The sequence below is a fragment of the Megascapheus bottae genome, chromosome 1, assembly GCF_031878675.1.
Source record: "Megascapheus bottae isolate mThoBot1 chromosome 1, mThoBot2.hap1, whole genome shotgun sequence".
Classification (NCBI taxonomy): Eukaryota; Metazoa; Chordata; class Mammalia; order Rodentia; family Geomyidae; genus Megascapheus; species Megascapheus bottae.
In genome coordinates this window covers 97,930,262-97,944,742 of record NC_143509.1, presented here as the reverse complement: position 1 = coordinate 97,944,742, position 14,481 = coordinate 97,930,262, and the positions used below count along the sequence as shown (strand labels likewise).

General features: G+C 42.7%; 1 protein-coding gene across 1 annotated transcript in view; it reads right to left on the bottom strand.

Annotated features, from left to right (window-relative positions):
- Positions 1–413: 413 nt before the first annotated feature.
- LOC150069659 (interferon alpha/beta receptor 1-like) overlaps positions 414–14,481 on the bottom strand; it is a 28,139-nt gene continuing 14,071 nt past the window's right edge. Inside the window, exons 6-13 of the mRNA XM_090331325.1 lie at positions 14,197–14,357; positions 13,950–14,091; positions 13,076–13,190; positions 7,905–8,104; positions 7,645–7,781; positions 5,827–5,974; positions 3,963–4,108; positions 414–3,097 (exon numbers count right to left, since the gene is read on the bottom strand). Coding sequence (XP_090187451.1) covers positions 2,861–3,097; positions 3,963–4,108; positions 5,827–5,974; positions 7,645–7,781; positions 7,905–8,104; positions 13,076–13,190; positions 13,950–14,091; positions 14,197–14,357 — 1,286 coding nt within the window. The 3' untranslated portion in view covers positions 414–2,860. The remainder of the gene's footprint in view (positions 3,098–3,962; positions 4,109–5,826; positions 5,975–7,644; positions 7,782–7,904; positions 8,105–13,075; positions 13,191–13,949; positions 14,092–14,196; positions 14,358–14,481) is intronic.

The following is a 14,481-nucleotide window of genomic DNA, read 5'->3' as shown; positions in this document are numbered from 1 at the left end:
CAGAAGGGAAAAACTGGGAGACAGCCAGAGAATGGGTACCAGTGGCCTAAAAGAAATGCACTCCTGGGCCAACATCGTGGCCTAGTAGTAGAGTGCTCGCCTAAAAAGCACAAAGCCCTGGGCTCAGTACCCCATGCACAGAAAAAAGATGGAAGTGGTGCAGTGGCTGGAGAGCTAGCCTTGAGAAAGCCCAAGGACAGTGCTCAGGCCCTGAGTTCAAGCCCTAGGACTGGCAAAAAAAATGTAATCTTGTCTGTGTATGGTGAATTTACTTTTGTGATCTACTTAAATAAACAATATGTGGAACCAAAACAAATACTGGAGAAAAAAATGTACTCATTATTTAACTTATGTTACTGTACCCCTCTGTATATCACCTATATAATAATAATAAAAACAGCCACATGGGTTCCTTGGTTTACTATATAATTTATAGCAGTACAATTTAGAACCAAAATAGAAATAAAACTTATCAATTTGTTGCATAGAAACACTGAAACATGGCTTTGTCCTATTTTTTTTTCTTTTCTGTCAGTTGTGGGGTTTGAACTCTGGATCTGGGCACTATCCCTGAGCTCTTCAGCTCAAGGCTACTACCTGCCCTACCCCTGGAGCCACAGCACCACTTCCAGTTTTCTAGTAGTTACTTAGAGATAAGAGTATCTCGGTCTTTAGTGCCTGGGCTGGCTTTGAACCTCGATCCTCAGATCTCAGCTTCTTGAGTAGCTAGGATTACAGGTCTGAGTCACTGTGGCTGGCTTGGCTTTGTCTTTTTTTTTTTTTTTCCAGTCCTGAGGCTTGAACTCAGGGTCTGATCAATGTGCTCAGGATTTCTTAAGGCTAATGCTCTACCACTTGAGCCACAGCACCACTGCCTGTTTTTTCTATGTATTTGGTACTGGGGAATTGAATCCAGGGCATTGTGCATGCTAGGCAAGGACTCTAGGCCACATTCCTGGCCCAGTTTTATCTTTTTATAACCCAATAAATCATGCAAACACTGTCATAAACCCCACAGCTATTTTCCTTTGAATCACTACTCTGGGGCTTGAGTTGGGACCTGTAAACATTCCCTTTTATGTTTGGAATGAGTGCCCTATCACTTGGGTTACAGCTCCACTTCTGCTTTTTGTAGTTACCTGGACATAGGAGTCTCGACTTTTCCTGCCTCGGCTCCTTAGATCTCGGCTTCCTAAGTAGCAAGGCTTATAGGCACGGGCCATTGGCACCCAACTCCCACTCCTCCCTTCTCACTCTCATTTCACTTTTTGAGAATCCTGGTTTGCCAAGCAGGGCATCATGGGAGCTGCCAGGGCTCCAGTGTCAAACCAAAGTCTCTGCTCAGAGTTTCTGCTCTTGAAGACATGAATATATACACGAAAAGACAGAACAGGTCAGCAGTCCCAGGCAGAGGCAAGGAGCCGGCAACAGGCTTCTGAAGCCCGCAGTCCTCAATAATATCTTGTGTGGGCTGGGACTGGGGTCTGAACTCAGGGCCTGCGCAGTGTCTCTTAGCCTTTTCATTCAAGAATAACACCATAGCAGACTCTCCTCCTCAACCTAGCTTTACCTTGATTTTCAGATCTTATCCTTCAGGTGTGAGCAACTGAGACTTTTTTTTTGTGCCAGTTCTGAGGCTTGGACTCAGGGCCTGAGCACTGTCCTTGGGCTTTCTCAAGGATAAAGCTCTACCACTTCAGCCACAGAACCACTTTTGGCTTTTCTTATGTATGTGGGACCAAGGAATCAAACCCAGGTCTTCGTGCATGCTAGGCAAGCAATCTACCTCTAGGCCAAGCCCCCAGCACCTATCTTAGGGACTTTTGCGTCTAGGCTGGCTTTGAACCATAATTCTCAGGATCTCTACCTGCTGAGTAGCTAGAACTATAGATGTCAACCACTGGCGCCCAAACTAACTGAGCATTTTTTTTTTGCCAGTCGTGGGGACTGAACTCAAGGATTAAGTACTGTCCTTGGGCTTTCTCAAGGAGAGAGGCTTTCCACTTGAGTCACAGCAAAATTTCCAGCTTTTTCTATGTATGTGGTACTGAAGAATCGAACCTAGATCTTCCTGCATGCTACATACTCTTACCACTCTTATTTGGTTGGTTGTGGGGCTTGAACTCCTTGAACTCCGCCTGAGCCCTGTGACCCCTCTGTCCTGAGCTCTTCAGCTCAAGGTTAGCATTCTACCTCTTGAGCCACCGTGCCACTTCCAGTTTTCTGGAGGTTAACTGGAGGTAAGAGTCTCATGGACTTTCATGCCTGGGCTGGCTTTGAACCATGATCCTCAGATCTCAGCATACTGAGTAGCTAGGATTACAGCTATGAGCCACTGGCTCAGTTATATTTCTATCCTCTAGGGGCAAGCTACTTTTCATATAATCAGGTAGTAATTCTATTCAGGCTTTCCTAAAGGATTTTCCTAAGGGCTTTATGTCAGTGTTACAAGACCAAACATGTAAACGATCTGTGAGCTCCACATCTGGGAGTGGAGAACCGCAGAAGTGGGTATGAAAACAGCAGCACTGCTCCTGCACAGATACTCTCTTCTGTCATGGATCTCAAGTAGCACCTGCAGGCACTTTCCACTCAAAGACAATGGCCACCTTCTTCAGTTAACTTGTTTCCTTCAAGACAGGCCAGGTGGGAAGAAGGCACAACGCTTTTCTCCACTCCAAACTCCTGCTGTTTCATCCTCAATAGTTTAGGGTTTGCTTGTATGTTAGGCCCTGAGATCTGAAGATGTGTCTTCTTCCCCAAGAGACAAACTGCCTCTTCTGGGCACTGAGAGATATGAGGAAGACATTCCAGCATGGCCCCTGAGCAGCTAGCATTGTTCACAGGTGGCTTCTGGCCACTAGGCTTCCTTTGGTGGAAATTCTCCACTTGTTCTGCTCTCCAAATTTTCATCCTCGTTAGAGTAATTTCCTGAATCTTCACTAGTTTGGGAACTGTAGGTCTTGTGATCTTCAGGTTCACTCACTGTTTTTTCTACTACCAGGATTGCTTCTGCGTCTTCAATGACAAAACATCTTTCAATTTGTTCCTCTGAAGTGAGAAGTAGAAGATTCTTTGCTGGTGGTTCAGAGAGATACTAGTTTTCAAAAAGGAAAGGAACAGGGACAGATTACTTCAGACAGGGACAATAAGTCGTTTACTTCAAATAGTTTATTCTGCCCACCATCTACAAAACCTATCTTTTGGCATACATAGGTATGAAAAATAAACTCTGCTGAGCACGTACTCACTGCATGATAAGGTTGAGAACAAAGTCCTGAGGTAGGCTCCCGTGGCTCAGGCCTGTAATCCTAGCTATGTAGAAGCTGAGATCTGAAGATCACAGTTCAAAGCCAGCTGGGGCAGGACAGGACAGCCTGAGAGACTCCTTTTTTCCTTTTTTTTTGCCAGTACTGGCTTGGACTGAGGGCTGAGCACTGTCATTTGGCTTTCTGGGGGCTAGAGCTCTACCACTTGAGCCACAGAACCACTTCTGGCTTTTTCTATGTATGTGGTACTGAGGAATGGAACCTGGGTTTTCATGCATGCTAGGCAAACACTCTACCACTAGGCTTGGCTGGAGCTTGGGAGACTCTCATCTCTAATTAACCACCAGAAATCAGGAAGTAGCACTGTGGTTCAAAGTGGTAGAGCACTAGCTTTAAGCACATAGGCCCAGAGACAGCACACAGGTTTGAGTTCAAGCCTCACAACCAACAACAACAACAACAACAAAAGTTCAATGCCATAATAGCCAAATTTCCAAAAAAATAGCAAACAGAAAACACCTAACCATTTTGCTAGTGAGATTAAATGACTGCTTCTAAAGTTAACATAGAAAACACCTCTGCAGTCTGTCAAGCTGTAGCATTTCCTGGGTATTAGGAAGACACATAAGTGCCACTGAAACCCAAGCATTTGCTTCTCATTTCCCAGGTACTGACCAAGGAAAGGTAACATACCTCATCAATACTGGAAGGAGGTTTAGGTTGAGGAAAGAATATGTAACAGATACATCTCTTAAGGCATTTCACCACATAAATGAAAACCAGGAGAGAAAAAATTGCAATCATAGTTCTGCATATAATCCAGATTGTAGAAGAATTTCCTAAAAAACAAGAAATGATGTTAAAATTCAGCTCATGGGTTGGTACACAAATGCAGTAATAGAAAACTTGCCATATTATGGTATTCACCAAATCTAGTAATTAATCCATCTGAAAATATTTTGAGGGCTGGGAGTGTGGCCTAGCACTTGCCTAGCATGCATGAAACCCTGGGTTCGATTTCTCAGTACCATATACACAGAAAAAGCTGAAAGTAGTATTGTGGCTCAAGTAGTACAGGGCGAGCCTTTAGAAAGCTCAAGGACAGTTCCCAGGCCCTGAGTTCAAGCCCCAGGACTGACTGGAAAAAAAAAATCCCAGTAAACTGTGTTCTGGCCTGTAATCTATCTATGCAGCAGGCTGAGATCTGAGGATCATGGTTCAACAGCAGCCTGAGCAGGGAAGTTAAACTCTTATCTCCAATTAACCATCCACAAACCAGAAATGAAGCTGTGGTTCCAAGTGTTACAGTGGTAACCTTCAGCACAAAAGCTCAAGGATAGTGCCCAGTCCCCGAGTTCAAGCCTCAGGTCTAGCACAAAAAAAAAAAAGAAAGAAAAAAAGAAAACTTTGATAGCACCGAGTTTGTATTTGCACATGCACAAAGAGCAGTCCTGGAAACTGAACTAAGAGACCCTGAGCCACATACAGTGTTGAAATGTAGACCCACCTGAACACATTTTCCAGTACCTGTGCAACATGGAACTAACCTAACTTGAAAACTACCTTGTGGTCACAGAGTAGTCAGCTCTAGGAAGTATAAAATACAGAAAGACATGAGACCACGTGTGCATAAAAAAAATCTCACAATTAAATTACTTGATTAGACATATTTATTATTGTAAAAATTTTAAAATAATTAAAAATCCTCTCGCAATCTTACTAAGTACCAAAGAGCAACAGTTAAAAGAGGTCAATTATGCATCTATCAGATGAAATATAAAGGATGAAAATATACTGAATGGAAGACCGAGCATATGGCTCAAAGACAGAATCTGGCATGCACAAAGACCATGAGTTTAATTCCTACTGGTTCAAACAAAAATCAAACAAAAAGCAACAACAAAAAATACTGAATTGAATCAACAGTATTTTATAAAACTTGCCAGGTGCTGAAGACTCATGCCTGTAACCCTACCTGCTCAAGAGGCTAGATCTCAGGGTCATGCTTCTAAGCCAGCCTGGCCAGATAGTCTGTGAAACTCTTAGCTCCAATTATCCACAAAAAAGCCAAAAGTGGCTCAAGTGGTAGAACACTACACTTGAGCAAAGAGGAAAGGGACAGATCTTAAACTCAGGCCCATACCAAATAAAAACAAACAGATAGATAGATAGAACTGAAGGCTTTTGATTCATGTAGCTCATGAAGAAAACATCATACCTGGTGAAGTGAAGAGGAAATAGTGTAATTTTTTTTTTTTTTGGTGGGTCATGGGGCTTGAACTTGGCCTGGGCACTGTCTCTAAGTTCTTCAGCTCAAGGCTACCACCCTACCCTTGAGTCAAGCCCCACTTTCCATTTTCTAGAGGTCAATTGGAGATAAGAGTCTCTGGTCCTTTTGTGCCTGGGCTGGCTTTGAACCTAGATCCTCAAATCTCAGCCTCCTGAGTAGCTAGGACTATAGGAGTGAGCCACCATGCCCAGCTAATAGTGTAATTTTTGATGCACAATTTTTATTAGGGTTATTTACAGTTTCAAAAGCACACTACAAGACCCTCACCTGCCGTGGTTTCCTTACACATTGCTTCACTGAAGGCACTCTTCTCGTGCCACAGAGGCCCCAGGTGCACCCTGGCTCTGATGCAATACATGGTCTGTGGTTTCAGGTCAGCAATGGTGACCTCATGGCTTTCTTCCATAATCTTTCTCTGCAAAATAATCAGATCATTGACAATTTTAGTCCCCTCATGAAATCCATTTCCTGAATTCTTTTATGGTCAATGTAAGATGGACCTCTGTAAAAAACATTAGTTGGTATTTGTTTAGAAAATATACATCAATTTTGAGTACTCTTTATAATAGAGTCAGAAAGCTAAAATGCTGCATGCCCACTTCAAAGAAAAGCACATGATCTATCTCTAGGACAACCAAGTTTATAAGAACATGCTGTAACTTGGTGTGGGGGGCTCATGCCTGTAATCCTAGTTACTCAGAGGCTGAAATCTGAGGATCATAGTTTAAAGACTGCCCAGGCACTTAAGTCTGTGAGACTCTTATCTCCAATTAATCACCAGAAAAGCAGTAGGTTGGAAGCCTTGAGCTGAAGAGCTCAGGGACTGTGCCCAGGCCCAGAGTTCAAGTCCCACAACCAAAGGGGAAAAAAGAAAAAGAACACATTGTTGGCTTAACTAATGTTATGCTATTTTTAATTAACCACAAGATAATTAAGAGCAGGGGTTTTAGCTTCACAATGCCTGTGTTGATAGTGTAATAACTGCAAGGAGGAGTGACATTATTAAAAAAAAATTTACTCTTTACTTGATTTAAGTAACTGTAGCATTCCATATACTTTTTTTTTGGCCTGCTTTGGAGCTTGAACTTGAACTCAGGGTCTGGGAGCTGTCACTGAGCCTTTTTAAACTTGAACTCAGGGCCTGGGAGCTGTCCCCGAGTCTTTTTGCTCAATACTAGTCCTCTACCATGTGAGCCACAACACCAGTTCCGGTTTTCTTGGTTAATTGGAGATGAGTCTCATAGACTTTTCTGTCCCAAATGGGTTTGAATTACAATCCTCAGATCTTGGTCTCCTGAGTAGCGAGGATCACAGACATAAACCAGGGTGCCAAGCTTGTATATCACTTTTTTGTGGGGTTTATTTTTTGTTTTTGTTTTGTTTGCCAGCCTTGGGCCTGAACTCAGGGCCTGAGCACTGTCCTTGGGCTTTTCTTAAGGCCAGAGCTCTACCACTTGAGCCACAACACCACTTAAGTTTTTTTTTTTTTCTCTATGTATGTGGTACTGAGAAATCAAACCCGGGTCTTTGTGTACGCTAGGCAATCATTCTACCACTAGGCCAAACTCCCAGCCCCTCACTTTTATAATAACAATTTAAAACATTGTAAAAAAAGTATTACACCTGCATGGCTTTCTATAAATTCTTTCATTTCTTGGTACCTTTTTTTCTGAATCTTTCAAATGAGGACAACTGCTATTCCTCTGTGTATTTGTCAGCTCTGGCCACAATAATGCTGTGTTACAAAACCATCTCAATTATTTAGTCTGTCTGGAGAAGCACCCATTGAGGGAGGCCTGCCTGCTCCACCATCCTCCTTGGATCAGATACCATGTGACAAATGCTTTCATCCTGACAGACACGAGATGCACAAGAGCCAGCAAAGCCCTGCGTGTCTAAGGCCTGTGCTCACCACAGATTCACCCAGGCTCAGTGGGGACCAATACTCCATCCCAAGTATTTGCTGAACAATTTCAATCAATTGCTCAACTATCTGGTAGCTTTGCAGGAGTTTTGAAATGGAAGTGTTATGTACCTAAGTGATAGCACTAGAAACAGCAAAACTGGACTATGTAGTGCTTTTACCTCAGTATTTGTAGCATTTTCCCAAAAAATAATTTCATACTTCTTTGAAAAGGCATCCAAATCTTCTAGGAAATTGATATAGAGAGTAAGTGAGTCTCTGCTGGGTTTCACAGTAATGCTGGGGGCGGGGATGGGGACTGGAAAGAAAACGTGAGGACAAAATATACAATTAGACACATGGCTTCATGAGATACCTTAACACAATTAGGAGAATCAGTACTAAGTTGGAGAATGACATCTCAAATGAAAACTTGACTTACTATATGTTTTGGAATCAAATGTCTTCTCTTCAGACCAAAAGGACATGTTATTTTCCTTGGTGGCTCGAATCCGGAGGAAGTAATTACCTTCTGGAAAGTTACTTTTAGAAAGAACACAGAGCTTGTCTTTAGTGTTTTCACAGCCAGGTACTGGGGTCCAGTCATCTGAATAGTTCCCAGGATGTCTTTTTGACAATGCACTTTTAAGACAAAAAAAAAAAGTATGGGGGTGGGGGAAAGGGTATCAATGTATGGGAATTAATGCACCATCTATCTGGCAAATATCATGTAACCCTTCTATTAATTACAATAAAAAATATATGAAAAAAAGAAAAAAGTATTTTGTGTGTATGTGTGGGTGATGGGGCTTAAATTCTGGACCTGGGCACTGTCCCTGAGTTCTTCAGCTTAAGGCTACCCTCCTACCAGAAGAGCCACAGCACCACTTCTCATTTTCTAGTAATTAATTGGAGGTAAGAGTCGCTTTGAACCTCTGATCTCAGCCTCCTGAGTAGCTAGGATTAGAGGTATGAGCCACCATGCACAGCTAATGTGTTTAAATTTAAAAATACTTTTTCTCAACGTTGTGTGGTGGCTCATGCCTGCAATCCTAGCTACTTAGGAGACTGAGATCGGCCAATACTCGTTCAAAGCCAATCTGCGCACTAACGTCCAACAGACTTTTTTGTTTTTTATGGATCTTAGGGCTTGAACTCTGGGCCTGGGCGCTGTCCCTGAGCTCTGCAGCTCAAGGCTACCGTCCTACCCCTGGGCTACAGCCCTACTTCCCATTTTCTAGTGGTTAATTGGAGATAAGAGTCTTAGGTCCTTCTGTGCCTGGGCTGACTTTGAACCTTGATCCTCAGATCTCAGCTAGGAATCCTAGTTGAGTAGCTAGGATTATAGGCCTGTGCCACTATGCCCAGCCCTAGAGATTCCAACTGACTACCAGAAAACCAGAAGTGGAGCTGTGGCTCAAGGGGTAGGGCAGTACCCTTGAGCTGAAGAGCTCAGAGTTTAAGCCCCACAACTGACAAAAAACTAAACAAAACAAAACAGAATTTAAACATACTAACTCAGTAATTACATACTCAATTACATATTCAGAGCTTATGATATGCCAAATGCTAAGGATGAGGGAAAGGACCAGTTCAGAATGCTTGGGGCACTGCAGATACATGTAAAAAATTCGTATGTCCCACACAAAAAGGAAAACAAAGTTTGCTCCATAACAAAGTGGTGGCATGCTAGAGGTGGTTCATAGCACTGTTTAGGGCAGCTGTGACCTTTCAGGACTACAGTGATTTGTTTTTAAAATAGTCATTATTAAAAATGGAACTTGCTGGGCGCAGTGGCTCATGTCTGTAATCTAGCTACTCAGGAGGCTGAGATCTGAGGATCAAGGATCAAACCAGCCCAGGCACAAAAGGATCTGACACTCTTATCTCCAATTAACCTCTAGAAAATGGGAAGTGGGGTCTGGCTCAAGGGTAGGGCAGTAGCATTGAGCTAAAGAGCTAAGGGACAATGCCCAGGCTGAGTCCAAGCCCCATGACCCACACAAAAAAAAAAGGAACTCAAGCTCTCGTTCACAACAGTAATCCTAGATATTTAGGAGGATCTGAGGGTCACAGTTTGAAGGTAGTCTGTGGAGACAAATTTGAGACTCTCATCTCCTATTAACCACCAAACTCTGCTAGCAGAGGTATGGTTCAGTGGCAGAGTGCTAACCTTGTCAGTACTATTTAGCCATAAAGAATAAACTTTGTAGAAAACAAATAGTACTAGAAATTCATATTGCATAACATCAACCTGACTCAGAAAGATAAACCTGCATGTTTTCTTCGGGATGACTTAAAAAAAAAGTAAGCCTTAAAGGGCTAAGTATCTTAAAGAAAACTGTTGAAAGCTAAGGAATTTATCTTAAAAGATCTGGTTTTTAGGAATAGCTCTGGCAAAAGATTTCTTGGGATGAAGTGTGGTATCTTTAAGGAGGAAGTTTTGTGGACACGTGGTACATGTCTTCTGAGAGTGCAGAGATAGCTTAAATGTTATTTAAATTTTTTATTTGCAAGTATTAATTGTACAGAGTGGTTTTGTTGTAATAGCTACACTCATGCATGTTGTACCTTGGTCAAATATGTACAATCTATGCTACTCTTCCTTACCATCTCTCTACTACCCCCCTACAGTTAGCATTACTATTACTAATTTGTGTGTGTGTGTGCGCGCGCGCGCGTGTGTGCGTGCGCACATGCGTTGGGTGATTGTGTGCGCGCATGCTTGGGCCAAGGCTTGAAGCCAAGGACTCTCACTTGATTTTTTGCTCAAAGATGAGCCACACTTCGCTTTGAGTGTTTTTGTTTGAGACGAGTCTCACAGACTTTTCTTTCTTTCTTTCTTCCTTCCTTCCTTCCTTCCTTCCTTCCTTCCTTCTTTCCTCCCTCCCTCCCTCCCTCCCTCTCTCTCTCTCTCTCCCTTTCTCTCTCTCTCTCTCTCTTTCTTTCTTTCTTTCTTTCTTTCTTTCTTTCTTTCTTTCTTTCTTTCTTTCTTTCTTTCTTTCTTTCTTTCTTTCTTTCTTTCACCAGTCCTGGGGCTTGAACTCAGGGCCTTGGCACTGTAGTTGGGCCTTTTCAAGGCTAGAGTTCTACCACCTGAGTTATAGCACCACTCTGGCTTTTTTTTTTTTTTTTTAATGTATGTGGTACTGAGGAATCAAACCTGGGTATTTGTGCATGCTAGGCAAGCACTCTACCACTAGGCCAATCTCCTGGCCCCTCATAGACTTTTCTGCCAGGTTGGCTTTGAACCTCAATCCTAAGATCGCAGCCTTCTGAGTAGCTAGGATTACAGATATGGGCCATTGGTGCCCATCTGAATTATTGATATTTTTAATCATTAGAAACTTGTAGAGTGAGTAAAGCTAGGTGCTACAATACTCAATAGGCTATAGGGGAATAAAATAAACAGAAACTATTTCCACAAAACTTCTGGTAGTGCTGGGAAATATCTATATGACTTAAGTATAAACCCCAAAAGTCTATGAGTAAGTTAAAAAGGAAAAGAATACTACACTAAAAAGATGAGCTTAGCTGGGGGCTTGTGGCTCATTGCCTGTAATCCTTAGCTACTCGGGAAGCTGAAATCTGAGGATTGTGGTTTGAAGCCAGCCTGGGCAGGAAAGCTCATTATACTCTTAATTCGAAATCACCAAAAAGCTGAAAGTAGAGCTTTGACTTAAGTAGTAGAACATTATTTTTGAGCAAAAATGCTCTGGGACAGAGCTATGCCCTCAGTTCAAGACTCAGGACTGAGAAAATAACCCTCTAGAATAATGAAAATAGTAAAGCTGACTTTCTGGGTTTCACTCAAGACAAGAGTAAACTGGGAGAATTTTATGGGTAAATACAAGAAAGTATGTTTGGAAAACGGCCAGGGTCAAGAGTCATGTATTCCAGATGAGAAATTCATGTAACTAGAGTAAACATTTCATTTAAAAAGACCCACAAAAGCTAGGCACTCTTGGATCACGACTGTAATCCTGGCCACTTGGGAGGTTGAGATCTAAGGATAACAGTTTGAAACTAGCCTGGGCAGGAATGCCCCAGAGACTCTTATCTTCAATTAACTACCTCCAAAAAAGCTGGAAGTGGCGCTATGTCTCAAGTGGTAGAGTTTTAGCCTTGGGCAAAAAAGATCAGGGACAGTTCCCAGGCCCTGAGTTTAGGCCCTAAGACCAGCATTCCCTGCAAGTACAAAAAAAGATCTACTAAGAATCCTAAAGGGGACTGAGGATGTAAGCCTGCGTTCTACCCCAAGTACCCCACCCCTTCCACACAAATAAAACCAGAGAAAAGGCTGGGCATGGCGGTGGACACCTTCATTCCCAGCTACTCAGAAATCATAGATAAAGAGGACCATAGATCAATGACAGCCTGGACAAAGCTGGTGAGAGCTCTTCTGAAAAACAAGCTGCAGGGCCAGGAGTGGGGCCTACCAGTAGAATGCTTGCCTAGCATGCACAAAGCCCTGAGTTTGATTCCTTGGTACCATTAACACAGAAAAAAGCCAGAAGTGGTGTGGTGGCTCAAGTGGTAGAGGCCTAGTCTGGAGAAAGCTGAAGGATAGTGCGCAGGCCCTGAGTTAAGCCTCAGGACTGGGGAAAAAAATAAAATAAATAATAAATACAAACAAACAAAAAACAAGCTGTGACATGATGATGCAGGCCTGTGGTATTTTGTGTGTGTGTGTGTGTGTGTGTGTGTGTGTGTGTGTACATGTCATGGGGCTTGAACCCTGGGCCTGGGCACTGTCCCTGAGCTCTTCAGCTCAAGGCTACCACCCTACCCCTTGAGCCACAGCCCACTTTCCATTTTCTAGAGGTTAGAGATAAGAGTCTCAGGTCCTTTTGTGCCTGGGCTGGTTTTGAACCTTGATCTATAGATTTCAGCCTCCTGAGTAGCTAGGATTACAGGCCTATGGTCTTTGGGAGACTGAAGATGTCTGGCCATGACAAAGCATGAGAACCTACCTATCAAAAACAAACTAAAAAAAAAAATCAAGAAGCTGGGTGCAAGTGGCTCACACCTGTAATCCTAGCTACTCAGGAGGCTGAGATCTGAAACGCAGATCTTTTGTGCCTGAGCAAAAAGTCCATTAAGGCTCTTATCTCCAATTAACCACCAGAAAACTGGAAGTGTTACTATGGCTCAAGTGGCAGAGCACTAGCCTTGAGCTGAAGAGTTCAGGGACAGCACCCAGGCCCAGAGTTCAAGCCCCACAACTGACCCTCACCCCCCTCCAAAAAATTCAACAAGAAACTAAAGCACAAATGACTTGAAGGTGGCTAAAGTGATTTTGTACTTGCCTACCAACCTTGAGACCCTGAACTGAAACTCAGTACTGCAAAATTAAGAATCTTACGGATTAGAACACACTACACTTTTAACAAATGAACGATCTGCATCCCACAGAGCTTCAGTAATGAGCTCCATGCCATCCTAGAAGTTACCAGAACAGCTGGGGCTTGAACAAAGTTTTCAGGCTTTAGAGTGTGACCCACCTTTCAGGCAGGAACCCTGACTGTGGAGAGTTGCAAGCAGCTGAAGCCATAATAAAGTGTAATCAAAATGAACGGGGAGAAATTTAGGAATTCAGGACAAAGGACTTACGAGATCCACTGGACTTGGAAGGTGACGTCAGCATATGGGTAATCCCATGTCACAACACTGCTCTCACTGTTACCATCAAGGTTAATATTTTCTGGGGGAGGAAGCGCATTTTCCACTAGAAGCCAAAGAAAATATTAAATGTATGCATTTTTTGACCAGTTCTAGGGCTTGAACTCAGGGCCTAAGCACTGTCCCTGAGATTTCTCAAGGCTAACACTTTACCCCTTGAGCCACCGCACCACTTTCAGCTTTTTCTGTGTATATGGTACCAAAGAATGGAACCCAGGGCCTCATGCATGCTAGGCAAACACTCTACCACTAGGCCAAACTCTCCGCCCTAAATATATGCATTTTTAAACAAGTGAAAAAAGACTTCATTGCTTTCAAGAACTAAAACATAGTAAATCATTAACTAAAGTAATAAATCATAGTTCCTACCCTTGATTTAATTATTGGTAAGATATTAGCGACTATAACAGGATGTATTCCATTTGTTTTTTTGTTTTTTGTTTGGACTCGTCCTGGAGCTTGAAGTCAGGGCCTAAGACTGACCATTAGCCTTTTAGATCAGGGTTAGTTCTCTACCACTGGAGTCACAGTGCTTTTGTGTGTGTGTGTGTGTGTGTAATTTGAGATAAAGAGTTTCACAGATTTTTCTTCTAAGGCTGGCTTCAAACCATGATCCTCAGATCTCAAGCTCCCGAGTAGCAAGGATTACAGCCATAACCCACTGGTGCTCAGCTCTACTGGAACTGTCCATTTACTGTCTCTGTCACCATCATAAAACCGCATCGTGTCAACTTGGCTCAGCAACTATGGTAATGAGTACACTGCCAGTCTAAAGTTAGTGAATGGCTATTAACCATCCTCTTACCTGTGGTGTTCACACAATACTCTGGACTGGGGGTACCAAGCTTTTGAAGCCCAGGTAAATTTGCTGTAACTCTTAAGCAGTAGGAAGTTTCCGGTGAAAGATTCAAAAATTTATATTTACGATGAAAAGTTTTAGTCCTTTTCTAGAATAGAAAAGAAAAGAAGTCTAAGAAGGCACAAAATCCAATTTGAGAACAAATTTAGCTCATGTTTCTCTCCTATGGAAAGGAAGTCAAAAGGAAGCTGACCTCATCTCCTGAGGACATTTCCCGCAGAACTATGTTGTATACGAAGCCAAACTCATCCATATTCCACCACACGTTGCTGTCTATTCTTCCAGGACGAGAAATTTGTATGATGATTGCCTTATCTTCAGCTTCTACATGAACTCCTGGAGCACCAATGTGAGCTGCAGAAATCAAAGGGATGATCATGTAACTTCACTAGCATCTTCCCAAAACAGGCACTCAAAATAAATGAGGCGGTCTCTCATGAACCTTCCACTCCATGGATCTATATGGCAAACATTTCAA